General features: G+C 48.2%; 1 protein-coding gene across 8 annotated transcripts in view; it reads left to right on the top strand.

Annotated features, from left to right (window-relative positions):
* The window catches only part of CHD8 (chromodomain helicase DNA binding protein 8), a 137918-nt gene that overhangs the window by 45803 nt on the left and 64543 nt on the right, over positions 1–27572 (top strand). For all 8 annotated transcript variants that reach the window (XM_032235631.1, XM_032235630.1, XM_032235635.1 and 5 more), the window contains 12 exons: positions 187–561; positions 2637–3013; positions 3115–3229; positions 4337–4531; positions 7967–8035; positions 12719–12774; positions 14621–14738; positions 14871–14954; positions 19485–19622; positions 21272–21393; positions 22758–23001; positions 25939–26115. In XM_032235631.1, the coding sequence (XP_032091522.1) occupies positions 187–561; positions 2637–3013; positions 3115–3229; positions 4337–4531; positions 7967–8035; positions 12719–12774; positions 14621–14738; positions 14871–14954; positions 19485–19622; positions 21272–21393; positions 22758–23001; positions 25939–26115 (2070 nt within the window). The remainder of the gene's footprint in view (positions 1–186; positions 562–2636; positions 3014–3114; positions 3230–4336; positions 4532–7966; positions 8036–12718; positions 12775–14620; positions 14739–14870; positions 14955–19484; positions 19623–21271; positions 21394–22757; positions 23002–25938; positions 26116–27572) is intronic.

The raw sequence follows: 27572 nt of genomic DNA, 5'->3' as shown, positions 1-27572 counted from the left end.
TTTTGGGGGGGGGAAGGTGCGTCTTATACTCTAAAAATACGGTATATCTTTGTTTTTGTGGAGTGGGTGGGTTTCCTTCTTTATGTGCAGGGGGTGGGGAAATGCTGTGGTTATATCTTTTATTTCTGCTGCCCAGGCACTGCAGAGTGTGAGAACTGACCACCTGTCCTCTTTTCTTCCTCTCAGGGGGAGTCCAAGCGCATCACCTTGGTTCTCCAGCAACCCCCGACCGGTGGAAATGCTCCGGGACAGCGACAAGTTGTTTTGGGCAGCTTGCCTGGCAAGATTGTCCTTCAAGGGAATCAGCTGGCCGCCTTAAGCCAGGCCAAAGGGGTACCGGGTCAACCGGCCAAAGTGGTGACCATCCAGCTCCAGGTGCAGCAGCCTGGACAACAACAGCAAGCCAGCGGTCAGCCGGGCACTCAGAAGATCCAGCTCTTGCAGCCAACCACGGCCGGTCAGCAGAACCCTTTAGGCGTCCCGGCGGTCCAGCAAGCTCAAGTGGTTGGCGGCTCGGGCCAGAGGGTGACGGTCCCCGTCAAAGTCGTGCTGCAGCCGCAGGTAAGGGAAACGAACGAGCCCTCCCATAGGTTGGGCAAGAAGGCTTAAGCTCTGTTCTCCGGGGTTTTGACGATACAGCGAGTAAAATGGGGCCAATGATTCTTTTCCCCAGGTAAAAATTGGTGTTCTTTTTTTTTTTTAATTGAAAATTTAAAAAGCTTTTACAAATATTTACCTCCCCTCCCCACCCAAATCCATCTCTCTCCCCCACTTCTCAGAGCAAATAGAAGATATAAATAGCAATAGCAGTTAGACTTATATACCGCTTCATAGGGCTTTCAGCCCTCTCTAAGCGGTTTACAGAGTAATAGCAATAGCAGTTAGACTTATATACCGAAAGCAGATTTAGTGCATGTGTGTGAGTACCAAATTTGTACCTTCTTTTTGGAAATCATAATTATACTATATTGGGGTACCTGGTCCATGTCCTACTTCCCAAACTGGCAAAAAAAATGCCTTCCTCTGTTGCTCTTGCCTAGCGTAACAGAAATGTGTTTGTTTGTTTGTATGTATCCTGCTTTTATTATCTTTACAAATATCTGAAGGCAGCAAACCTTTCCAATCCACTTTCCTCTTCCTATTTCCCCCACAACAACCCTGGGAGGTTGGTCAGTCTGAGAGAGAACGACTCTCCCCAAATCAGCCAGCCAGCATTCCTATCAAAGGGGGGGGACTAGAACTCACCGTCTCCTGGGGATTGGCCCAAAGTCACCCAGCCAGCTTTCATGCCTGAAAGCAGGACTAGAACTCACCTGATGATTTTCGTTAAGTGAGCTTTACCCCGTTTTATGACCTTTCTTGCCATAGTTCTTAAGTGAATCGCCACGGTTGATAAGTTAGGAACCCACTTGTTGAGCGAACCTGGCTTCCCCACTGATTTCACTCGTCAGAAGGCCTCAAAAGGCGATCAGGAGACCTTCAGCAACGGTGATAAGTATGAACCAGTTGCCAAGTTGCTCTGAATTTTGATCACATGTTCACGGGGATGCGGCCAAGATTGTGACTGGTGTCGTAACTTTGCACGGTCACTAGAGGAACTGTTGTAAGTCGAGGACTACCTGTATCTGTCTAAGCGCCTTTACTATTAGGATACGTCAACTCCACGCAATCTGTGTTGGCTTAGAGAAGAAAGGATCTATTTTCCTTTTTCAGACAGCCTAGAAATTTAGTGGTGGAATGGGTTCTCCTCACCTGCCATTCCTCCCTTGGGTTTCTGAAGTTATGGAAGAATGGAATAGGAATAGCAGAGTTGGAAGGGACCTTGGAGGTCTTCTAGTCCATCCCCCTGCCAAGACAGGAAACTGCACCACTTCAGACAAATGACTATCCAACATCTTCTTAAAAACTTCCAGTGTTGGAGCATTTATAACTTCTGGGGGCAAGTTGTTCCATTGATTAATTGTTCTATCTGTCAGCAAATTTCTCCTTCATTCTAGATTGCTTCTCTCCTTGATTAGTTTCCACCCATTGCTTCTTGTTCTACCCTCAGGTGCCCTGGAGAATAGTTTGACTCCCTCTTCTTTGTGGCAACCCCTGAGATATCGGAACACTGCTATCATGTCTCCCCTAGTCCTCCTTTTCATTAAACTAGACATACCCAGTTCCTGCAACTGTCCCTCATATGTTTTGGCCTCCAGTCCCCTAATCATCTTTGTTGCTCTTCTCTGCACTCTTTCTAGAGTCTCCACATCTTTTTTACATCGTGGCAACCAAAACTGGATGCAATATTCCAAATGTGGGCTTACCAAGGCATTATAAAGTGGTATTAACACTTCTTGAGTCTATCCCTCTGTTTATGCAGCCTAGAACTGTGTTGGCTTTTTTGACAGCTGCTGCACACGGCTGGCTCCTATTTAAATGGTTGTCCACTAGGACTCCAAGATCCCTCTCACAGTTACTATTATTGAGCAAAGTACCAGCCTTTAGTAAGAGTCTTTAGGTCTTCAGTTTCGGGGACCTCTCCCCATCTTCCCACCTTCAGGTAGTGGGTTCCATCTTGTGAATACCAGCCTCATATCTGGAGAGAACCCGGAAGTTTCATTCAAGATGACTTCTAATTCTGTAACTCTCTGCAGGCCAGCTCGTCCCAAGGCAGCTCCTCGGGACTCTCGGTGGTGAAGGTGCTGAGCAGCAGTGAGGTGGCGGCCCTCCCGTCCTCCAGCGGCACAACACGGAGCAGCTCGGACGAATCCCGCAAGCTGGAGCATCAGAAGAAGCAGGAGAAGGCCAACCGGATCGTGGCAGAGGCCATCGCGCGGGCCCGAGCCCGGGGCGAGCAGAACATCCCCCGGGTGCTGAACGAGGACGAGCTGCCCAGCGTTCGGCCAGAAGAGACGGGAGAACGCAAGCGGCGCCGGAAGGGCGGGGGCGAGCGCATCCCCAAAGAGGACCGGCCGCGCAAGGGCAGGGGCCAGGGGGGATCCGGCAAGACCAAAGGACGCGGGAAACCCAGGTAAACAGCCGCAGAACATTTTCGGGAGGGAGGGGGTGTCTTCCTTTTCAAAGGAAGGAAATCCAGGTCATTTCCATTTGTGACTGTCTCCTTTTCCCCAGCACGATCACGCCAGTTGTGGGGAAGAAACGGAAACGGAACGCTTCTTCGGACAATTCAGACGCCGAGGTGATGCCAGCGCAGTCTCCGCGTGAGGAGGAAGAGGCCAGCATCCAGGTGAGCGCAGCGGTCGGTCCTCACTTGGGAGAGCGTTAGCTAATTGTCACCATTTCCCAAGAGAAAAGGGGGGCGTGATGACTCGGCGATAAAAGACAGATAAAAGCCGGAAATCAGAAAGCCCAGGTTTGAGACCCAGCGCCACCCAGTGGGATGAGCTCCCATTCCTTTCCCCAGCTCCTGCCAACCAAGTAGTTCAAAAATGAAACTAGATAAATAGGTACCACTTCCGTGGGAAGGGAACAGCGTTCCTGCACCTCATTGTATACTCAGGCTGGCCACATGACCACGGGCAATACTGGCTCCTTCGGCTATGAAATGGGAGGTGAGCACTGCTCCTACTGAACAGGGGAAATCTTTACCTTTCCCAAGAGGAATAGAATAGAATAAGGGATCGCCCTCCAGAGAAACCGAATTTCCGGGTTCTGGCACACCTGCCCGCCCGACAATCAGCTGGCCGGCGTGCATGCGCAGGGCGATTTTTGACACTGCTGCGTGCGTGAAGGGATCGCCCTCCAGAAAAACCAAACTTCCGGGTTCTGGTGCACATGCCCGCCCGACAATCAGCTGGCCGCTGTGCATGGCGGTTTTTGGCACTGCTGCGCAAGCAAAGGGTAGCTGATCATTGCGCGCACATGCGCGCCAGAAACTCATAAGACAAACAGGCACGGGCGTGCATGCCATGGCCCTATATCATTTCAGATAAATGGTTGTCTCTTCTTAGACACCCCCCCCCCCCAGTGTTATTTTCCCTTTCTCCATCTAAGAATTTAACTGGTACAGATGTATGGGTTTTTTTTAATGGTATGTTATTGTCATAGAATGGTGCAGTGGCCTAGAGGCAGAGCTCTCGCCTCACAATCAGGAGGCTGTGAGTTCAATCCTAGGTAGAGGCAGATATTTCTCTCTCTCTCAGCATAGTGAGAATATCTGGTGAATAAAACTCTGCATTGATGACAGGAAAGGCATCCGGCCATTAAAATACTCCGCCAGCTCTGTTCAGTTGCCCAGACTCCACCCCGCAAGGGATGATGGGGTCATTAGAAGATGATGATGAATGAAGATGTTCTTTTCCTTAAACCATCTCCTCTTCTTCCTCGCCTCTAGAAACGCCGTTCGAACCGTCAGGTGAAGCGAAAGAAATACACAGAAGATCTGGACATCAAGATCACGGATGACGAAGACGACGAGGAGCTGGATGTGACTGGGCCCATTAAGACCGAACAGCCCCCAGCTCCAGAACCGCCTGCTCCAGAACCCATCCCTGAAGGAGAGACATTGCCATCGATGCAGTTCTTTGTGGTAAAAGGGGCTTCCTTGGTCTGGATTGTCGTTTCCGCATAATGGCACAGCCGTCAATTTGGAGAGGTTTACAACAGGGGCGTCAAACTCAATTTCATTGAGGGCCGCATTAGGTTTGTGTTTGACCTCAGTGGGACTGGGTGGATGTGGCCAGCTCAGTGTCACTTGTGTCCGGGGCACCTGTGGTGACTGTGTGCTAAGGCAGACCCTCCCTCACTCTCATTATAAACTAACTTCCTTCTTTCCTTCCTTCCTTCCCCTTCTTTTTCTTTGTCTTTCCGCTTTCCCTTTCTCCTTTCCTATCTTTTCTTGGGTGCTCAAATGCAAAAAGGGAAACATTTCTCCTTTTGCTTTGTTTTTAGCTTGTTCTGCTAGACCTCTGCCAGTGAAAACGGAGCTCAGGGGGCCTGATTGTGGTTCCCCATCCCCGTTTTCAGCCTCCTGCAGCCTTCTGCCAGTGGAAACCGAGCTCCAGGCAGTTTTTGCTAGCAGAGGGCTGCAGGAGGCCCTCGCAGCAGAAAACAAAGCCCAGGAGAGCTGCGCGCAGCAGCCCTCTCAAGCTCCATTTTTGCTGGCAGAGGCACCGCAGGCTAATGGGTGTGGCCAGAATGCGCATGGTCTGCTCAATGTCACTGTCAGGGGTGCCAGTTGCATCCCGAGCAGTGTGCCAGCGAAAACGGGCTCCAGAGTTCCGTTTCCGGCTCTGACGGCCTCCTGCAATCCTCTGCCAGCTCTGTTTTGCCATCGCAGCTGGAAATGGAGCTTGGGAGCCGGTTTTCACTGGCAGAGCCACCGCAGGCCAGTTCCTCCAGTGTGGCCCCGTGGGCCAGATCTAAGCACTTGCGGGGCCTTGAGTTTGATACCCCTGGTCTAGAATATTTCAGATATTCTGCACATCATTTACAAAATCTGGAGTGCAATCCCGTCCCAGGGTTGCTCCGTGGTGAATTCATGGAATATTGTTTGCCTCAACTTACGACTGTTTGCTTAACGGCCTTCCAAAGTGATAGCAATCTTGACGAAACCTGACGTACGATCTGTTTTTGCACTTAACCGTACGGCCCCCTGCGGTTCCGTGATCGCAAATCTGGCCGATGACAACCCATTTTTATTGATGCAGCATCTTGAAGTTGCATGATTGAAATTGGCAGCCCCCTTTTTTGACTTTTCTTTTCTTGCTATTTTTGGGGGGCAAAAAAACAACTCTGTAGCTGGATCCATTTAATAATAGCATGGTTTGTGTTAGGTAAGCTTGGGAGAGCGAGTGTGTTCAGCAAAGCGTTGTGAGAGTTGTGTTTGAGAACACACAAACCAGCATACAGGGACACTGCAGTTTAAGTAGGCTTTTACTTTCGTGGAAACAGAGGTATCAGAGTCCATGAAACAGTCCAAGTCATACACGGATAAGACAGTCAGTCATCAACGTCTTTCAGTTAAGGGATAATCCAAATAACATTGTCCAGTAATCATATAATCAATTCGGTACACAAAGTTTGCTAACAGTTGCAAAACTTACAATAGCTCACTGCACTCAGCTCAGCCCAGCATCTAAGGAACAGAGAGAGAGCTAACAGGCATTCTGGCTCCCTCTTATGGCCGATTGAGGAATACAGCACCCAATCACACATTACAGTATGATTTAAAGAAACAGTTACAACATTGTTACATGATTTGTATATTGCCAACCCAACCGTTAGATTTTATTCCTAACAGTTTGCTTAGTAACCCTCCTAAAAATTGTAATAAATCAGGTGGTCTACTTAACAACTGCCGCAATTTAGGATGGAAATTCCAGCCCCAGTTCGGAGACTACCTTTCACGCAAAGAGGAAAAGGCTGTAAAATGTCCCTTAGCTTTGGGGAATAATTCAATTGGAGACAAGATTCCATCTCATTCAAATTCCTCTCCGCCTCCCCCCCCCCTCCCGGCCGCTTTGTGAGTTTCTGTAGAAAGATTTGTTCCTTTTTACTGGAAATTTGTCCCTCCTAGCTCTCAAGAGTCTCTGACCATCAGCTGTGCTCCTTAAGGCTGGTGAGGTTTAGAAGCCCCCAACAGACATTAAGTAATACTTGCAATTGTTTAGATTCACTATCTCCAACTTAAGAGCCACTGGTGGTATTTAGCTGGTTAGGTCCAATTCGAGCAAAACGGTAGTGGCAATAGCAATAGCAATAGCAGTTAGACTTATATACCGCTTCATAGGGCTTTCAGCCCTCTCTAAGCGGTTTACAGAGTCAGCATATTGCCCCCAACAATCCGGGTCCTCATTTTACCCACCTCGGAAGGATGGAAGGCTGAGTCAACCTTGAGCCGGTGAGATTTGAACCGCCGAACTGCAGATAGCAATCAGCTGAAGTGGCCTGCAGTACTGCACTCTAACCACTGCGCCACCTCTGCAGGTGGGCCACCCAACCTTCCCCGCCCCAAGGCGTCCTATTTAGCCACGTTTTATCACTTACAGTTTCGGTGCGGAGCAAACTGGTGGTAAAATTATGTGAAACCCATCTTTGTTAAGAGCCCACTAAATATAGCTAAGTCCTCAACAACCGTTTCTTTGGTGACCTACCAAGGCACGGAAAAAGGTGACTTACGACCGTTTCCCCCACACTTATCCCCATGGTCACATGATCTAAAAATTCAGACATTGCTCGGCCACCGACTCGTATTTATGACTTTGCAGTGTCCTGGGGCGACCTTTTGACAAGCAGAATCAATGGGGGAAAGTGTTCTGACCCAGCTCCCCAAATCCTCTGACATGAACTCATAAGATTCCTTTAATTAGGAGTGCCGTCAGCCCCGGGAAAAAAGCTTCTCTCTCAACGTGGGCTAACAAGTCAGGCAGGCCAGAAGATGAATAGTTGTTTGCCACACCTGTTCATCTCCGCCCCCTGCCTTTTATCCCCAGAGCTAGAGTTGGGTCTTCACTAGCAGCGGTGGCTCTTCCGTCCCAAGGATCAGCCCATAGATTTCCACTGCTCTCCTCTCCTCTGCCTTCCGCACATCCGTGCATCAGGCACTGTATCCAGCTGTTCCTCTTCTTCCTCAACAGCCACCTCCAGACCTGGGGGCTGTTGACTCTCCATCTGAGGGCTGACGGACGGCCCAGGCTCCACCTCTTGTCTCTGTCTCTGACAGCTTAATTCCCTCTTGCCAGAGGTCAACCACAGCCCTGATGTGGCCCTCAGTGAAACTGAATTTGACACGCCTGTGCATAGATGGAACAAAGCCGTTACAGAATCTGATATTTGTGGCTTTATGTAGCTCTCAAACAAGAGTGTTTGGGGTTGAGGACTTTGCCAGGTTCTTCCCCTTTTTTTTGGACACATGGAAGGTCCCAGAAACATCCAAAGGCCAGGCAGGGTGGCCCTTTGAGTGCCTTTATGAAGTCCTCTCTCTAACTATCCCTTCTTTCTCTCCCACCCCTTCTGCCTGAAGGAGAACCCGAGTGAAGAGGACGCTGCCATCGTAGACAAGGTCCTGTCCATGCGGGTAGTGAAGAAGGAGGTGAGAACCTTTGATCTGCTGCCAAGGCTTGAATGACTTGTGGCTTTCCAGATGGCCCTGCCCTCCTTTGTTGTAAGGATTTGCTTTTTCCAGACAGTGGGTGGACGGGGAAGGGTCCAAATCCATACGGCTCATTTTGCCCAGGCTCTTTATAGCAGACCCTCAAGATGCAGCTGCAGGGTTGGGCTCTCAGTCTACTTATCCTAAGGCAGATGTAAGACAAGTGGCTAGATGGTTAGACTAGATAAGATCAGTCAATCAGAATAGAGCTGGAATAGAGCTTGGAGGTCTTCTCGTCCAGCCCCCCAGCTCAAGCAGGACATCCCATACCATTTAAGACAAAGGACTCTCCAGTCTCTTCTTTAAAGACCTCCAGCGATGAAGTACCTACAAAATCTGAAGGCAAGCTGTTCCACTGGTTACCATATTTCTCGGAGTATAAGATGCACCCTTTTCCCTCAAAAAAGAGGCTGAAAATCTGGGTGTGTCTTATACACTGAATACAGCACTTTTGGCCTCCAGAAACTCCTCCCCTTCACCAAAATGGCCATGCATAGCTTTTGGAAGGCTTTCAGAGAGCTCCTGGGGGCTGGGGAGGGCAGAAATGAACGGAAAATGGCCCATTTTTGCCTCTCCCAGCCTCCAGCAGCACTAAGCTTCCTAAAGACTATCCATAACCTTTTTTTGACCAAAAAAAGGGCCGTTGTTTGCTCGTTTTTGCCCCGCCCCAGGAGCACCCCACAAGCCGCCTAAGGGCTATTCATGCAATTTGGGGGGGGGGAAACGGGCCCATTTTGGAGAGGTTTGCAGAGTGCAAAAACTTTTTTTTTAATTTTCCTCTTCAAAACCTTGCTGCGTCTTATACTCCGGTGCATCTTATACTTTGAAAAATACGGTAATTGTCCTCAGTGTTAAGACCTCTATTTAATGTAATTTAATTTAATATGAATGAATGGACGGCGGTGGAAATGGAGAGAGGGCCAGACAAAGGGATAGCTAACCTTTCACAGATTTACTTTACTTTACCTTTTACTTTTACTTTTCATTCATTCATTTGGCCTGTTTATTACTTATCTCACCAAGAGATGACTCTGGGTGGCTTACGAACATTAAAAGCCAATAAAACATTGAAACAACAAACAAAGATGAATGAATGGACAGATGTGGGGAGGAAATAGCAATAGCAGTTAGACTTATATACCGCTTCATAGGGCTTTCAGCCCTCTCTAAGCGGTTTACAGAGTCAGCATATGACCCCCACAGTCTGGGTCCTCATTTCACCCACCTCGGAAGGATGGAAGGCTGAGTCAACCTTGAGCCAGTGAGATTAGAACCACTGAACTGCAGATAACAGTCAGCTGAAGTGGCCTGCAGTACTTGCACCCTAACCACTGCACCACCTCGGCTTATGGATGGATGGGCAGACAAAGAGGTAGATAGCTAACTTTTCACTGATTGGTTGATTGATTCATTGATTGATTCATTCATTCATTTGGCTTGTTTGTTGCTCATCTCGCCCAGAGGTGACTCTGGGTGTCTTACAAACATTAAAAGCCAATAAAACACCGAAGCAAGGAACAATCATCATCATAGTACCGTGTTTCCCCAAAAATATGACCTGTCCTGAAACTAATGCCTTGCCACATTTTTCGCGTGGGCAAAAATATAAGACCACCTGTGAAAATAAGCCCCCTGGACAACCCCCCCCCCCTCCGCTCATCAACCTAGCGGTATCCCGAAGGCGCTAAAGTGGGAGCTGGGGGGGAGGGAAAGGCGCTCACGTTTGGCGCCTTTGGGATACCGCTAGGTTGGGGAGTGGCGTTCTGCCTGGATGGAGGGTGGCGTTGCTGGGTGGTTGTTCCCTTGCGTGCGGGCTCCAGCCTCGGGAGCAAAGCAGCCATGAGGTGACCATCTGTCCAGCAAACCTCCTCTCCAGCCGGGCAGAGCGTCATTCACTGACCTAGGGGGTATCCCTAAGTCGCCAAGCCACGTGGCGCTCTGCCCGCCTCCCAGCTCCTGCGGCTTGGGACATTTGGGATACCCCCTAGGTCAGTGAATGGAGCTCTGCCCGGCTGGAGAGGGGGGGTTGCGTGAGCGCCTGTCCTGCCCCCAGCAAGCATGCCTCCCAGCCTCACCATGTCCTGGCCAGGGCGTCGGCACCACCACACTCCGAGCATAACTTCTTCTCCCGCTTCCAAACTCCAAAACTCGGCTGCCGATTCTTCCAGCAGCGGCTGCTCTAGGAGTGCGCTTTATGGTTGTGGGCCAGCTGCCAGACAGAGAGTCTTCCAGCTGGGCAGAGCTCCATGCACTGACCTAGGGGGACCTAGGGGGTATCCTAAGAGCCGAAGTGGCACAGTGGTTAAATGCAGCACTGCAGGCTACTTCAGCTGACGGCAGTTCGGCAGTTCGGCTGTTCAAATCTCACCGGCTCAGGGTTGACTCAGCCTTCTATCCTTCCGAGGTGGGTAAAATGAGGACCCGGATTGTTGTTGGGGGCAATATGCTGACTCTGTAAACCGCTTAGAGAGGGCTGAAAGCCCTATGAAGCGGTATATAAGTCTAACTGCTATTGCTATTGCTATCCCAAATGTTCCAAGCCGCGGGAGATGGGGAGTAGGCAGAGCACCACGTGCCTTGGCTGTGCCCTCCTGTTCGGAAGCCCGCTTGCGGAAGGAGCAGTTGCCTGACAACCCCAAAACAATAAGCCCTCCCCCTATAATAAGCCCAATGCCATATTTCGTCAAAAGAAAATAAGAAAATAAGATTTGGGGGGAAAGACGGTAATAATTGGAGGAGATCACAAGAAATGCAAAGGCCTGCCAATAGAAGTAGAATGACTATGGCAGAAGAAAGTAAAAGGTTTTACCAAGAGTAATGGGCCTCTCGGGTGCAATCTGCAAAGCAACGGGAGCATCACATGAACACTACACGGGAGCCTTGATAAATTCATTATCAGTCGATTGCAAAAGGCAGGTTGACTGGGAACGGCTTATATCCTACGACGACACCTCTAACAACACAAAACATCAGCGTCTGCTGTTGTGGCCCAGCAGGCGCTGTTGGAGCTGCCGATGGAGTCTGATAGCGAGGGACCCTATGAGTCGGCTCTGGAAGATGTGGAGGACTCTGGGCAGTGTTCAGACTCCGAGCAGGGACCAGAGAGGCTGGTTGGCCACGAGGTGGTGCCTGAGGCATGGAGCAGTGGGAAATGTCAAAGGGAATTTGACCCTGACGTCAGGCACTGGAGCAGTGGGGAAGAGCAAAGGGAGTTTGTCCCTGACGCCAGGCAGAGAAGGGCGGAGAAGCGACGGCAGCAATTACAGAGACAGACTCATAGAAGATAATCAGGCCCAGGTGGTTGTGGTTTGGCTCCTCCCAAGAGAGTATATAAGAAGAGACTTTGGGAGGAGACTTTTTGCAGGACACAATCTTGTACGTATCTCTTATCTGTGGGAGTCTAGGTTGCTGCCAATGTCTTGTCTGTGAGTAATTACTGTGAATAAAGCGTGGCTAACAGTAAGCTTGTGTCGGCGTGACTCACCGGACGGAGGGGGGTCAGAACAGTCTCCCTAACCCAGGTCCTTGGGAAGGACTCGATAGGTGGATAAAAATGCCAGATCCTGTCTGAACGTCTGGCTGACTGCAACTAAGCATAATTTGCAGCTAAAAGATGGGGAAGAAAGGGAGCAGGATGCATATGGGGCGAGGTGCAGGGGGTCTTGTCTTAATCTGTTAGCCATCTCCAGCATGACGTTCCCCCCCACCCCCACCTGGCCAACTGGCAGAGCCCAGTCTTCAGTTCTTTTATTTATTTTACAAAATGGCCCTTTAGCGGGGGAGCCATTTAGAATAGAAGTACATTAAGTCTAGCAACAGAAAGCAGGCGCTGCTTCTAGAACCCATGATAGAAGTTTTTTTATGTTTTTCAACCTGAGTTTGATCGTGGCTGGGAATCCAGATGCAAAGACTGTGTTTGAATCATGTTCTTCTCCTTGGAATATTGTATCCCGTTTTGGTCACAGTATAAAAAGTTGAGATGTTGTTGAGCGCAGAGAAGCAACTAGGATAATTAGGGGGCTGGGGGCTAAAACATATGAAGAATGGTTCCAGGAATTGGATCTAGTAAATGTCGAATCTAGTAAAAAGAAAGTCTAGTGACTTGATAGCAGTCTTCCAATATTTGAGGGGCGAGAGTAGGAGAAGAAGCAATGGATGGAAACTAAATCAAGGAGAGAAGCAACCTAGAACTAAGGAGAAATTTCCTGACAGAACAATTAATCAATGGAACGGCTTGCCTCTAGGAGTTATAGGTGAGGTTTTTAAGAAGAGGTTGGACAACCATCCAATGTCTGAAATGGTATAGGGCAGCGCCCTCCAACATTTCGGTCCCCAAGGACCAGACCTGTTCCATGGAGAAAAGTTTTTCGAGGGACCGGAGCGGGTGCGGTTTCACATCCCACAGATGGGGCTTCACTTGTTTGTGGTTCCTGGTTTTCGGTGCCAGTCCATGGATGGGGCTGAGGACCCTCGATATAGGGTCTCCTGTTTGAGGACAGAGTTGGACTAGAAGACCTCCAAGATCCCGTCCCACTCTGTTATTCTGTTTATCCTCCTTACCTGGCACAAATCCCTTCCCTCTTCAGTTCTCTGATTTTGTTGGTTTCTTTCCTCCATTGGCAGCTCCCCAACGGGCAGTTCACAGAAGCAGAAGAATTCTTCGTGAAATACAAAAACTAGTAAGTACGCCACTCCCTTTCCACTTTCAAACACACCCAGCGCTGGGCCGTTGAATAGAAAGGGTGTGTGAGGGTAATAATTTAAGAGCTGACCAGCTGCTACGATGATGTAATGCTGGGAATGAGTCAGCAAGGTTTTTGGGCTGATATCACTTTAAGAGCCTGTAATAAGAAGAGGCCCTGTTGCGGCGTATCTCTCCTTATGTGCTTCTGTGCTGTAATTGCTGTTTTTTTGAGGTCTGACTAAAGTATGTATATGTACATATTCTTTGTAGATAAAACCACTATTTAAATACAAACCTCTGATTACTGTACTTGCTCCTGGGTAGTCTCACAGTCACATTGTGCACTCTTGACAGGGTGAAACACAGATCTGTGTTGTATGCAAAGGATCATTGTACCATTGTTTCCCATCCCATCAAAGTTACTGCCCGAAATGGTAATGGAATGCTTGGATTGACCCAGTTTGGGAAAAGAACGAAGTTCTGGAGCCAAATCGCTGTCAGGGTTGAACTACGGGATCCTTGGTGCTCTCTGAGCTTGGGTATTTTCTTGCAATCGTTTCATTACCCAACTAGGTAATATCAGTGTTGATGTTACCGAGTACAGGCGATCCTCGAATTACGACCACAGTTGAGTCCCGAATACCCGTTGCTAAGCGAAACATTGGTTAAGTGAGTTTTAACCCCATTTTACAATCTTCCTTGCCACCGTTGTTAAGCGAGAATCACTGAATTTCTCGAGTTAGTCATGTGGTTGCCAAGTGAACCTGGCTTCCCCCTTGACTTTCCTTGTCAGAAGGTCGCAAAAGGGGATCACGAGACCCCAGGGCACTGTGACCGTCATCAACATGACCCGGTGGCCAAACATCTGAATTTTGATTGTGTGACCATAGCAATGCTGCAACGATCATAAGTGGGGGGGGATCCTTTTTTCAGAGACGACGTAACTTTGTAACTAAATGAACTATTAGAAGTCGAGGACTACCCGTACCTACATAAATAATGACATCACATAGTTTGGTAATGAAATATCTGCCATAAACCCACCAAACTTGGGTGTCAAACTCAAGGCCCGTGGGCCAGATCCACTCCGCGGGGTGCTGTCAGGTTTCCTAAAAATGCCCTAATTGATTCATGAGTATCGAGCCAAGTTTCAATACAAAACTAGTCATTTATTAGGAGCACCATTAGGCAAGGCCTTTTTGCAGTCAGATCTAAGCTTTGTTTGAATTATAGCTGAACTTTACCCCTGTTCCTTCCCTCCCCCCCACCCAGTCTGTGTCGTAAATCACATTCCCCTATGAGGTGCACCCCTCCCAAGCCTGCTGCAGTAATCTGAGATTCAACTCTAACCGAAAGTATGCGTGGAATGCTCTCCTCCCACCTTCTCTCACCATGACAACTTTAGGAGTTGACAGGTGTTTAAATCTGTCCCGCGGGGCCTGGCCTGGAAATAGCAACGGACTGTGGTGCCTCTGGCAACCAAAACAGGGTGTGGGGGGGCTTCGTGAGCCCTCCTCCCCCATGCCCCATTTTGGCTGGCCAAGTGCTACAGGAGGCCATGCAGGCTGAGAACAGGGAGAGCACTCGGGCGGCCCCACACACCCCATTTTGGCCAGTGGGGTCCTGCAGGAGGCATCTGTCCTGCTTCCCCAACACCCCCCCCACCCCTTTCCAGGGATGAGGACTACAATGTTGATCTGGCCCTAAAAAAATCCAGTTTGACACCCCGGCCAAGCTCAAGGAACACCAAGGATCCCACCTCTTCCCATTGATCCAGTGCTTTCTTCCGGGTGTCCATAATTTACAATACCCTCCTCTCTCTCCTTTTCTCCCCAACTCAGCTCTTACTTGCACTGTGAATGGGCCACCATTGCTCAACTGGAGAAGGACAAGAGGATCCATCAGAAGCTCAAACGGTTTAAGACGAAAATGGCTCAGATGAGGCACTTCTTCCACGAGGTACCCGTGACGATAGAAATCTAGGCAGACTCTGGAGGCCGGATTGCTCAGCCGGCCAGTGGCTCGTTTAATCCCAGTTGCTAATACTCGTGCGGGAGTCGACCCCGTCTCACGCTATCCTGTCTCTTTTAGGATGAGGAGCCTTTCAACCCAGACTACGTGGAAGTGGATCGCATCCTGGACGAATCGCACAGCATTGACAAGGACAATGGGGAGGTGTGTTGGTACTTTTCAAATTAATTGATGGGGTAGAACATGAAAATAGCAATAGCACACGGCTTCATAGTGCTTTAAGCAGTTTAGAGAGTCAGTGTATTGCCCCCAAGAACCTGGGTCCTCGTTTTAACGATCTTGGAAGGATGGAAGGCTGAGTCTACCTTGAGCCGGTCAGAATTGAATTGCTGACAGTCAGCAGAGTTAGCCTGCAATACTGCATTCTAACCACTGCGCCACCATGGCTCTTAAAGAGTAGAGTAGAATAGAATTCTTTATTGGCCAAGTATGATTGGACACACAAGGAATTTCTCTTGGGTGCATATGCTCTCATTGTACATAAAGAAAAATAAAATACTTTCATAAAGAATCATAAGATACAACATTTAGTGATAGTCATAGATTACAATCAAATCGTACTAGTAAACAAATAAAACAATATAAATTGTAAAGATACAAGCAATGTGGTTATAATCATAAGTGGGAAGAGATAGGTACTAGGAAGGAAGAGAAGAATAATAGTTATACAGTCTTAGTAAATTATTTGACAGTGTTGTGGGAATTAGTTGTTTAGCAGAGTGATGGCGTTCGGGGGAAAAACTGTTCTTGTGTCTAGTTGTTTTGGCGCTCAGTGCCCTGTTTTGAAGGTAGGAGTTGAAACAATTGATGTCCAGGATGTGAGGAGTCTGTAGATATTTTCACAGCCCTTTTTTTGACTCCTGTAGCATACAGGTCCTCAATGGAAGGCAAAATTGGTAACAGTTTTTTTCCACTGTTCTAATTATCCTCTGTGTCTGTCTTGTTTGGTTGCAGAGCCAAACCAGACAGTTATGGAGGTGCAGATGATAGACTCAATAATTCCTCCGTAGAACTGAATCAGAAGCTCTTTGGGCAGTTTGAACTTTCTGAGTTGGCGCAGAAAGAACAGGCTTTGTTTTGCTTTAAGATACTTAAATACCGGCTGCCTGATGAGAAGGCTGTAGCTACCTAAGAACGTCACGAGAACCACGCTGGATATGACCGGTGGCTTTTGTGTTCTGGCATTCGGAGTCGTTGGCCAGCTGGATGCATTTGGAAAGTTTATAAACCCAAACATTCAGAGTCCATTTCTGGCAATTACATATGCAGGTCTGCCCCCTAAGATTCGAGAGGTAACAAACAGCCGTTTAATATTGGTAGCCATTGTGTTGTGGCCCAGCAGGAGCCGTTGGAGCTGCAAACAAACTCCGACAGTGAGGGGCCCAGTGAGTCGGTTCTGGAAGATGTGGAGGACCCTGGACAGAGTTCCGACTCAGAGCAGGGACCAGAGAGGCTGGTTGGCCACCAGGAGGTGCCTGAGGCTTGGAGCAGTGGGGAGGAGATAAAAGAGTTGCTCCTGGACGCCAGGCAATGGCGGGCAGATAGATGCAGAGAAGAACTACGCAGATACGGAAGATAATTGGACCCAGGTGGTTGTAATTAGGCTCCTCTCAAGAGAGTATATAAGGAGAGACTTTGGGAGGAGACTGTTTGCAGGATTCAACTTCATTACCAACGCTGGAGAAGCTCTTGTGCATATTTCTTATCTTGGCAGTCTGGATTGCTGCCAAGGTCTTGTCAGTGTGTTAATTTACTGTGAATAAATCGTCTAGCAGTAATCTTGTCTTGGAGTGCCTTGGTGTACGGAGAGTGGGGTCAGAACACCATTGATAGCTGCCTGCTGAAATCCAAGCACAACCCCTGAGCAGAGAGTCACTTGTGTGCAGTTTCTCAGGGCTTCCTCACCCCTCTGAGGCACCATGTATTCTGACCTAGGCTTCCCCAGCAGCACGAAGCTGAGTCCTCGTCCTGATAAGCCCCTTTTATTTAATTTACAGTGAATTCCTCTCCAGCAAAGTCCCGGTACACAGTCTTTCAAGATGGTTCACAATTACCGACCTTTATCAGGCTTGGAGAGTGGCCAGGCCGATATCTTTCAGACACCGCAATACTTGGCAAGAATGCAGGAATGAACTAATTGTCTCCTGCAAACTCCACTCCCCTTTCGCTCCTCTTTTATTCCCTATGGGAGGGGCCATTCACCGTCCACCTGTGGTCTTACTCCCAAGTCGACTCTTGTTCCTTAGCTGTTCCCTTCGTCTGGCAACTCTGTGCATGCACACCCTGGGAACAGGCTCCAGCTGTTCTTCCGCCCCACTGATGTCTGACTGCGAAGGCAGCTGATAACTTGTCAGATGCCCATCTCTGCCTCCGACACAGAGCCCTCATCAGAGCCTTCCCCAGACTCCAGAACTGGCCCATGTTCCTCCCCAACCTCCTCACTGTCCCCAAATCTGCTGCCAGCTCTACTGGCCGCTGGCAGGCCACAACACCCTGGGCTTCCTTCTTACCCTGCTGCCTCTCTGCTCAGCAACTGAAAATTCTCCCTGCTATAATCCAAAACAAGATCCTGAGCAAAGAGAGCACATGCTTAGTCCAGTAGGGCCTATCTAACCCACCTGAGACACTCCACATTCTTTACCTTACTGTACTAATTCTGCTCTCTGGATTTTGGCTCCTTACCATCTTTGGGGGGTGGCTGGGGCTGGCGGGGTGTAGTAATTAAGCCAAAATCTTCAGAATATCAGCTCTTTCTACACTCTGCCAAAGGAGTTCAGCTCCTTCCAGAAATCAGCCAGCCAGCAGAAACGAGGGAGTCGTGCTTGCAAGCAGTGAGCTTGCAAGCTATCCCGCTGGCTTCCCCACTGACTTCCTGGGGAAGCCAGTGGAGAAGATTGCAAATGGTGATTATATGAGCATAAGGTGGCTAGCAACTGTTCACTTAGTAATTTAATAAGTTAGTAACTGTTCATAGGGTGCTTAGTAAAGTTGCCAAGCCTGCAGATCAAAATCATAAGGCCACAGGAGTGGTAGTGTAACATTTTGCATCAGCCAGAAATGCTTTATTGCCCCTAAAACACTTTTTCCGAGGCTGTCGTAATTCCAGACCATCATTAAATGAATGGTTGCGAATTGAGGAACCCCTGCGTTGAATTATGCCACCCATCGTCTCTCATCTACAAAACTCAAGCCTGTTTTCCTAGTAGGATGAGATTTCTGTTCCAGCACCTAAACATGGGAATCCGGGTGCTACATTCCTGGTTTTGCTGAAAAAAATGTCTTTGACGCTGTCTGTGTTTTCGTTATATTTTGTTTGCTTTGATCTTGGGAGTTTTGTCGCCTTTAAAGATTGGACTTCCATGAACTATTCCATTTATGGTAGTTCGAGAGAAAAGCCATTTGCACAAAAGAATAAACAAGACTAACACTGTACTTGCATCTCTCTCTCTTCCCCCACTTCTTCTCTCTTCATTGGTCTCCCCCATCTCCCTCTCTTCCCTCTCTCCCACTCTCTCTTCTCTTCATCCTCTCTCTCCCTCTCCTCCCATTCTCTCCCCCCACTCGCTCTTCCCTCTTTTTCCTCCTCCCTCTCTCTCCCACCCTCTCTCCCACTCTCTTCTCTCCATCCTCTTCCTCTCTTCACTCTCTCTCCCCCCTCCTTCTCTCCTCCTTCTCTCTCCCCCTCTCCTTCCCTCTCCTCCATCTCTCCCACTCTCTCCTCCATCCTCTTCTCCCACTCTCTCCCTTCCTTCCTCTTCTCCTCTCACTCTTCCCTCTCCCACCCTCTCTCCCATTCTCTCTTCTCTCCATCCTCTCCCTCTCTCTCCCTCCTCCTCTCTCTTTCCTCTCTACCCCATCTCTGTCTCTTCCCTCTCTCGCCCTCACTTCCCCTTGCTCTCCCCCTCACTCTTCCCTCTCTCCCCCTCTCGCTCTCTTCCCTCTCTCCTTCTCCCCCCTCTGTCTTCTCTCTCCATCACTATCCCTCCCTCTCCTCCCTCTCTTTCTCCCTCTCTCTTCCCCCTTTCTCTCTCCCCCTCCCTCTTCCCTCTCTCCCTTTCTCTCCTCCCACTCTCTCTTCTCTCCATCCTCTCTCTTCCCTCTCCCCCTCTCTCATTCTTCCCTCTCTTTCCCCCTCTCCTCCCTCCAACCCTCTCCCTCCCTCTCGCTCTTCCCTCCCTCCCTCTTGCTCCCCTTCCCCTCTCTTGCTCTCCCCCTCGCTCTTCCCTCTCCCCCTCTCGCTATCTTCCCTCTCTCCCCATCACTCTCCCCCATCTCCCTCCCTTTCTCCTCCCACTTTCTCTCCCCCTCTCTTCCCCCTCTTTCCCCCTCTCACTCCCCCTCTCTCTTCCCCCTTTCTCTCTCCCCCTCTTGCTCTCTCCCTCCCTCTTCTCCCTCTCTCCCCCTCTCGCTCTCTTCCCTCTCTTCCCCCTCTCTTTCCCCCTCTCTTCCCTCCCTCTCTTTCCCCCTCTCACTCCCTCTTTCTCCCCCTCTTGCTCTTTTCCTCTCTCTTCTCCCTTTCTCCCCCTCACGCTCTCTTCCCTCTCTCTACCTCTCTTTCCCCTCTCTCTTCCCTTCTCTCCCCCTTCACTCTCTTTCTCTTCCCCGCTCTCTCCCCCCTCTCCCCCTTCCCTCTCCCCCTTCCCTCTCCCCCCCTCTCCCTCAAACATTGTGTAGCCGGTGATCTATTACCTGGTAAAGTGGTGTTCGCTCCCTTACGAAGACAGCACGTGGGAGCTGAAAGAAGATGTGGACGAAGGGAAGGTCCGAGAGTTTAAACGCATCCAGTCCCGGCACCCTGAGCTCAAACGGGTGGTGAGTGACAACTGTATTCCCTACACTCTAAAGCAGAACTCTCCAACCTCGGCCACTTCTAAGACTTGTGGCCTTCAACTCCCCAGAACTCTGGGTGTTGAAGTCCACAGGTCTTAAAGTGGCCATGTTTGGAGAACCCCTGCTCTTAACCTCCTGGCTTTATCTGCTGTGCTAACTTAACCTTCTGGTTTCGTCCACTGGTATTTTGGAACCGTGCCTGTCTTTGGATAGCTATTCCTTCACATGTGCAGACAGATGTCTGACTCTCCTTGATACTGAAAAAAAAAACAACCCTTAACTGATCTCTGGTACCTTCTCATTATTACAGGACAGGGAACAAACAAAAACAAAAGTCCATTGCAGATTTAATAATCGGTAGCTTTTGTTATTATTATTATTAGTATTCTCTCCAGGCTTTTCTTTGAATGAGTGGATTCTAATCCCACCTTAGCCATGAAAGCCAGCTGGGTAAGTTCTAGTCCTGCCCTTAGGCATGAAAGCTGGCTGGGTGACTTTGGGCCAGTCACCAGGAGACAGTGAGTTCTAGGGCTGTCTTAAGCGTGAAAGCTGACTGGGTGACTTTGGGCCAATCACGTGGAAGACAGTGAGTTCTAGTCCTGCCTTAAGCATGAAAGCCAGCCAGGTGACTTTGGGACTGTCCCAGAGGTGGGTTCCTATCAGTTCGGTAGAACTTGTTCATCAAATCTACCGAACCGGTTAGAAGAGGTTCCACCAGCGGACCCGGAAAGCAGGCCACACCTACAAAAGAGGTTCCAAAATTTTTTGAAACCCACCACTGACACACACACACACACACACACACACACACACACACACACACACACAGATTCACACAGAGAGAGAAATAGAAAGAAAGGAAGAATGAAAGAAAAAAAAGAAAAAGTGAGAGATGAAAGAAAAAAAGGAAAAAGGGACAGAGAGACAAAAGGAAGGAAAGAGAGAGAGAAAGAGAGAACACATGGCCGGCAAGCCACTCCCACCAGGTCACATGGCTGGCAAGCCACTCCCACAAAGGAGGCCACACCCACAGAGTAGGTTCGAAAAAAATTTGAAACCCACCACTGGACTGTCCCTCTCTAGGTCCAACTCATCCCCGAGGGTTGTTGTGGGGGAAAATAGAAGTAGAGAAGTATGTTGGATATGTTCAGATATTTGTAAAAATAATGACAGGAAAGGAAGAGAGAGAGAAAGGGAGAAAGGAAAGAAAGAGAGAGGGAGAAAGAGAGAAAGAAAGGAAGGAAGAATGAAAGAAAAGAAAAGAGGAGGAGAGAGAGAAATCTAAAAAGTATAGAACCTGGCAGACAGTACATATCATGTTGCAAAATTCCCTATGTGGTTTATGGAAGGTGATACATCTTTTGCTTCATATGGTAACGTCAAAAGAACAGGTAGAATTGATATTACCAACCTCTGATAGGAGACAAAACAAGAAAAAGGAGGAAGAAATTTACAGGGGCCGATTTTTTTAAAAAAAATAAAAGAGGGTAGTCCATAGAATTACTGACCCAAATGAATGAAAAGTAAACCTTAACCGTAAAATAAAAAATACTCTTTCAGCGTGTTCAACAAAAAAGTATTCTCTCTCTGTTACGTAGTTGGCATCTAATTTGTAAACATTTCTTCCTTAGGCTCGACCCCAGGCAGGTTCCTGGAAAAAGCTGGAACTTTCACACGAATACAAGAATGGCAACCAGTTGCGCGAATATCAGCTGGAGGGGGTCAACTGGTTGCTTTTCAACTGGTACAATAGGTGAGGCTACAGGCAGGGAAGCCCAGAGGAGAAACTCAGGTTGGTTAGGGGGCTTTGTTCTCGAGTAGAGTTCACCGACAAAAGGGCGAAAAAAAGCGCGCCTGACTAAACCGCGGTGACAAAACCGTGAGTTCTAAACCGTGCCGATGAATGAGCGCTGAAGCGCACCGACAACAGCGCACCAACAGAAGCGCGCTGTAAACCTAACCCTAAACCTAAACCTAACCCTAAACCTAACCCTAATCCTAAACCTAACCCTTACCTTAACTTAAATCTCGCTTCTGTCGGCACACTGTTGTCGCAGGATTGATGACATCGCGTTGATGACGTCGCAGTTTTAGCGCCGCTTTTTTGTCGGCACGCTTTTGTCGTGCGCACGTTTGTCGGGTTATGCTCAAGTAGGAAACCATGCTTTCTTATGTCAGTTGCGAAGGTTGGGCTTTCTATCTGTGGCCAGGAGCCATGGTGGCTCACTGGTTCGAAATGCAGTATTGCAGGTTAACTCTGCCCACTGCCAGGAGTTTGATCCCAGCCGGCTCAAAGTTGCCTCAGCCTTCCATCCTTCCCGGGTCCGTAAAATGAAGATCCAGATTTTTAGGGGGCAATATGCTGATTCTGTAAGCCGCTTTAGAAAGGGCTGTAAAACACTTAGGAAGCGGTATATAAGTCCAAGCGCTATTGCTACCCACCCCGGTGCCATTATTTTGAGTGGAGGTTTTTCCAAAACCCAACGTCAGAGAATTTTTAATCATAGCAGCGTAACAGAAGGAGGGATGTCAATATAACTCAAGCTTGAAAATGGTTGGCTTCAAATTCAGAACAAAGTTGCCCTTCGTCCCGAACGGGAAACAAAATTTTGACGTCGGTTTTTGTTATTTGGATGCTTCCTGTCATTAGACACAAATTGGGACTCTTTAAATTAGATCAGGGGTATCAAACTAAATTTCATTGAGTTTTTAGATCAGGGGTATCAAACTAGATGTCATTGTTTGACCTTGTGGTGGGTGGGCGTGGCCAGGGGGAGTGGCGAGCTCGATGTCACTCATGTTGGGGGCACATGTGGAGGTCCGAGCGCTCACACGGCCCTCCCAAGATCCGTTTTCATTGGCAGAGGCACCGCAGACTGGGCCGCTGTTTCCAGGCTGGCCCTGCGGTCTAGATCTAAGCACCCCATGCGCCGAATCCAACCCGCAGGCCTTGAGTTTGAGACCCCTCGGTTAGATGGTGCTGTTCAGCATGGCTGATCACCCAACCTATTTTTGTAGACGTTCTGAGTGGAGAACTGAATTGACTTGAACATATCAGGATTTGGTGCAAATGTGTGTCTCTACCCACTTCCAACTGTATCACTGCCCCCTCCACAGGCAAAACTGCATTCTGGCTGACGAAATGGGGTTGGGCAAAACCATCCAATCCATCGCTTTCTTGGAGGAAGTATATAACGTGGGAATCCGGGGGCCCTTCCTGGTCATCGCCCCTCTGTCCACCATCACCAACTGGGAGCGGGAATTCAACACCTGGACCGAGATGAACACCATTGTGTACCATGGGAGCTTGGCCTCCCGCCAGATGATTCAACAATACGAGATGTACTGTAAGGATTCCCGGGTAGGTAAATGGCGAGAGACATTCTGTGGGGATGGGGAAAATCAGGGAGCGCAGAGAGCTTTTGGTAGAGATGGGAGGGGGACACCGCAATATTAAGATAGTCTTCAACATACAACAATTCACTCAGTGACCAAAACTACAACGACACCGAAAAAAGCGACTTGGAACCATTTTTCTTTTCTTTTCTTTTTTTTAATAAATCATTTTTATTGAGCTTTTTACAAAACAAAACATAAAAAACCACGTTCTCCATCCATTCTTCCCATTCCTAAGACATCGGCATATCCCATTTGGAATCATTTTTCACAGTTGCGACCTTTCCAGTATCCCCCACGTGATCAAAATTCAGAACTTCTGCCATCAAAAGGGTTGGTTGTTAAGCGAACTGTGCCCTGTTTTACGACCTCTTTTTTGGGGGGTCATGGCTGTTAAGCAAATCACTGCAGTTGTTAAGCAAATCGTGTGATCGTTAAATGAGTTCGGCTTCCCTGTTGTCTTTGCTTGATGGAAGACACAGATGGTGATAACGTGATCCTGGGGACACCACAGCTGTTGTAAATACATGCCCATTCTGAAGCCCCCCAGTTTTGATCACCTGACTGGGGATGCTGGGTGGTTTTGCAAGCATGAGAATTGACTGGAAATCACTTTTTTCCATGCTGCTGTCACCGAACGGTCACTTAACAAATGGTCCTAAGTCGAGGACTACCAGTAATGATAAAAAAAGTGGACTCCAGCAAATTTTCTGTATCACTTGTTCTTCCCACCTATTTCTGGGAAAATGCCTGAGGTAAATTTCAGGACATAAGGGAATTCTGCATTTCCTCTAGAAAGGAACAAAGCAATTATGGTTAGGGGTGGTTTTTTTGAGGATGTTATTCTTTTTTTGGGGGGGTCTTCATAAAGTTTTATTTTTATTATAAAAAATACAAAGAAGAGGAGAAAAAATAGAAAATTAAGGGAAGGGAAGGTAGTGGCGAAAAGTGGGCATGGGATACAAGGCAAAAGAGAAAAAGAAAGAAAAGGGGCATTGACTTCCAGCTCTTCTTAGCAGAGTACAAAATAAACACTCCAACTTCAACTTTTTGTTTTAACACAGACACACACACACACACACATATACACATACATACATACACACATATATACACACACACACACACATATATATATATATACACACACACACACACACATATATACATACATACACACACACACACACACACACACACACCAGTGGTGGGTTTCAACATTTTTTAGAACCTCTTCTGTCGGTGTGGCCTGCTTTGTGGGAGTGGCTTGCCAGCCATGTGACTGTGGGCGTGGCCAACTTGTAAAATGTGGTGAAACTCACTTAACAACGCTCTTGCTTAGCAACCAAAATGTTGGCTCAGAAACTCTGACATTTGAAGCACCCACATCTTAAAGCTGTCAAGTTACAAGACCCTTGCACCCCTAACCCTTTAGGAAAAATACCCCCAGGGGTGTTTAAACTTGACAGCTTTAAGACTTGTGGACTTCAACTCCCAGAATTCCTCCTCCAGTCATGTTGGCTCAGGAACTCTGGCATTGAAGTGTGCAAGTCTTAAAGCTGTCAAGTTACAAGACCCTTCAACCTCTAACTCTTTAGAAAAAAAACCTCAGGGGTGTTCAAACTTGACAGCTTTAAGACTTGTGGACTTCAACTCCCAGAATTCCTCATCTTGCTCGTCATCTTGATGAGGGGAAGGGAGCTGGAACTGGTTCTAAACGGCACTGTAGATTTGTGGAACCTCTTCTATAGAAGAGGTTAGAACTGGCAGGAACCCACCACTGATATATACATAAAAATATATAACTGCTGGCAACAAAATTTCAGGGGGTGTACTCACTTCTGTGATATACTCTCTGTGTGTGTGTGTGTGTGTGTGTGTGTGTGTGTGTCTGTAAACTAGCCATTCCTATAACACCAAATCTTTCTAATCAACAAAATCAAAGTTTCATATTTTTTTTCTTCACAATCACAAATTTCAGAAGTGATATCCAAATAACGACATATTTTCCTCTTTGAATAAAATCATCATGATCATCATGAATAAAATCATCAATTTAACCATCCCTGCTTTATCTTCCTTGCTATTGAGCCATAATAAGAGCCAAGGTGGCGCAGTGGTTAAATGCAGCACTGCAGGCTACTGCTAGATCAGCAGGTCAGCGGTTCAAATCTCACCGGCTCAGGGTTGACTCAGCCTTCCATCCTTCCGAGGTGGGTAAAATGAGGACCCAGATTGTTGGGGGCAATATGCTGACTCTCTGTAAACCGCTTAGAGAGGCCTGAAAGGCCTATGAAGCGGTATATAAGTCTACTGCTATTGCTATTGCTATTGAAATAATGTGTATTTCCAATCTCAACTTTTTGCTTTTACGCATTAATATACATATATAACTCGCTATTCCTATAACTCCAGATCTTTCTGATCAACAAAACCAAAGTCAAAGTTTCAATTTTTATTTCTTCACAAGCACAAATTCCAGAAGTGATATCCAAACAAAGACATATTTTCCTCTTTGAATAAAATCATCCATTTAACCATTCCTGCTTCATCTTCCTTGCTCTGGAAATAATGTGCATTTTTCTATTTGCACCTAGTAATCTTTGGGATTGCTTGTGATTTGGTCAAGTTTTTGGTGGATTTGGCTGCCACCACAGCAGGGCTGGATGATCTCGTCAAGGCTTGGAAGCTAAGCAGGATAAGATGGGTTAATATTTGGGAAGGGCGCTCCCCCCCCCAAGCCCTCCCCCCCCCCCCCCAGGATTGTAGATTGTTCTGGGAAGTGACACTGGAGAAGAAGATGGTGGCCAAACTCTTCCAAATTTTGCCTAGAAAACTGCTTTGCTAATGACGTTCCCAGAAGTTAAGTTTTTACTTCTTGCTCGCTTCTGCTCCCTAACAGGGTCGCCTGATCCCAGGCGCCTACAAGTTTGACGCCCTGATCACCACCTTTGAGATGATCCTGTCGGACTGCCCTGAGCTGAGGGAGATCGAGTGGCGTTGTGTGATCATTGATGAAGCTCACCGCCTGAAGAACCGCAACTGCAAACTGCTGGACAGCCTCAAGCATATGGACCTGGTAGGAGCCAAAGCCACCTGTTCTGCTTGCGAAATATTTTTTATGGATACGTTGCTGGATTTGCTGCTTTGGAGCTTTCCCTTGAGAAGCACCTCCAGCATTGAGAGACTTCTCATTGTGGAGAATAAGAAGTATAGAATAACAGAGTTGGAAGGGATCTTGGAGGTCTTCTAGTCCAAGCCCCTGCTTAGGCAGGAAACCCTACACCATTTCAGACAAATGGTGGTCCAACATCATCTTAAAAACTTCCAGTGTTGGAGCATTTGCAATTTCTGGACACAAGTTGTTCCATTGATTAATTGTTCTAACTGTCAGGAAATTTCTCCTTAGTTCTAAGTTTCTTCTCTCCTTGAGGAACCCCTGAACTGGGGCTGGGTTGTGGGAATCTGACTTTTGGAGGTCGACGAGTCATAACACATCTCTTGTTGGTTGAAACATTTGTGTTGTAGCTGCTGGAGCTACTAAACAGTGCGGTGCTCTCCCCTGATGGCCACACTCATCCTCCCCACCACCTTGGGCCCCGCAACCAGGGGATGTGGCTCTTCCGGGCTAGTCAGTCTGGCCAGCAGGAGGACGAACAGGTAACCCTCCTCCAATACAGTCCTCCTGCAGCATTCTGGGGCCTCCGCACGTCCCATTTTCGCCTCCCGGGCCTCCAGGAGAACTCTGATGGCCATTAATGGAAGGCAGGGAGACCCCAGGTGTTCTCACGCTTCCGGTTTTTCGCCTCCCTGGCCTCTAGAAGCACTCTGATTGGCAAAAACATTGATCTTACCTTCCAGTTCCAGCCCGCGGAGCTCACGAAAGTAAGGCCTATGTTCAGCCGATGGGTGGGGGGCGGTGGGTAGGTGGGGCGATGTGGTCAGGGCAGCCTTGCTGACCTGCATGAGCTGGATTAATGGGTCAGCAGGCCGTATCACGCCCATGAGCCGTAGTTTCAAGGACCCCTGGTACTTGGGCCAGTGGTGAAATTCATATTTTTTTACTACCAGTTCTGTGGGCGTGGAAAGGGAAGGATATTGCTAAATCTCCATTCCCACCCCATTCTGGGGCCAACCAGAGGTGGTATTTGCCGGTTCTCTGAACTACTCAAAATTTCCACTACCAGTTCTCCAGAACCTGTCAGAGCCTGCTGAATTTCACCCCTAGTCTAGGTCTCCTGCTTGAGCAAGGAGTTGGACTAAAAGACCTCCAAGATCCCTTCCATCTCTGGTATTCTGTTGTTCTAGGGCTATGATGGCAAAACTATGGCAAACGTGCCTGAAGTAGCACATGGAGCCATCTCGTCTGGCATGCGCGGCCTTGCCTGTTCCTCTTCCGGACTTCTGGTTTGCATGTATGCGCAATGATCAGCTGGCCTTCGTGCGTGCGCTCTTCCTGGAAACTGGAAAAGCTGGTCTTCTGTTTTTTGGCCTGAGTATGGGTGTCAGCCAGTTGATTGTCGCGCACGGACCAGC

The sequence above is a fragment of the Thamnophis elegans genome, chromosome Z, assembly GCF_009769535.1.
Source record: "Thamnophis elegans isolate rThaEle1 chromosome Z, rThaEle1.pri, whole genome shotgun sequence".
Lineage (NCBI taxonomy): Eukaryota > Metazoa > Chordata > Lepidosauria > Squamata > Colubridae > Thamnophis > Thamnophis elegans.
The sequence above is the reverse complement of the archived record's forward strand: the minus strand, read 5'-3'. Positions and strand labels throughout refer to the sequence as shown.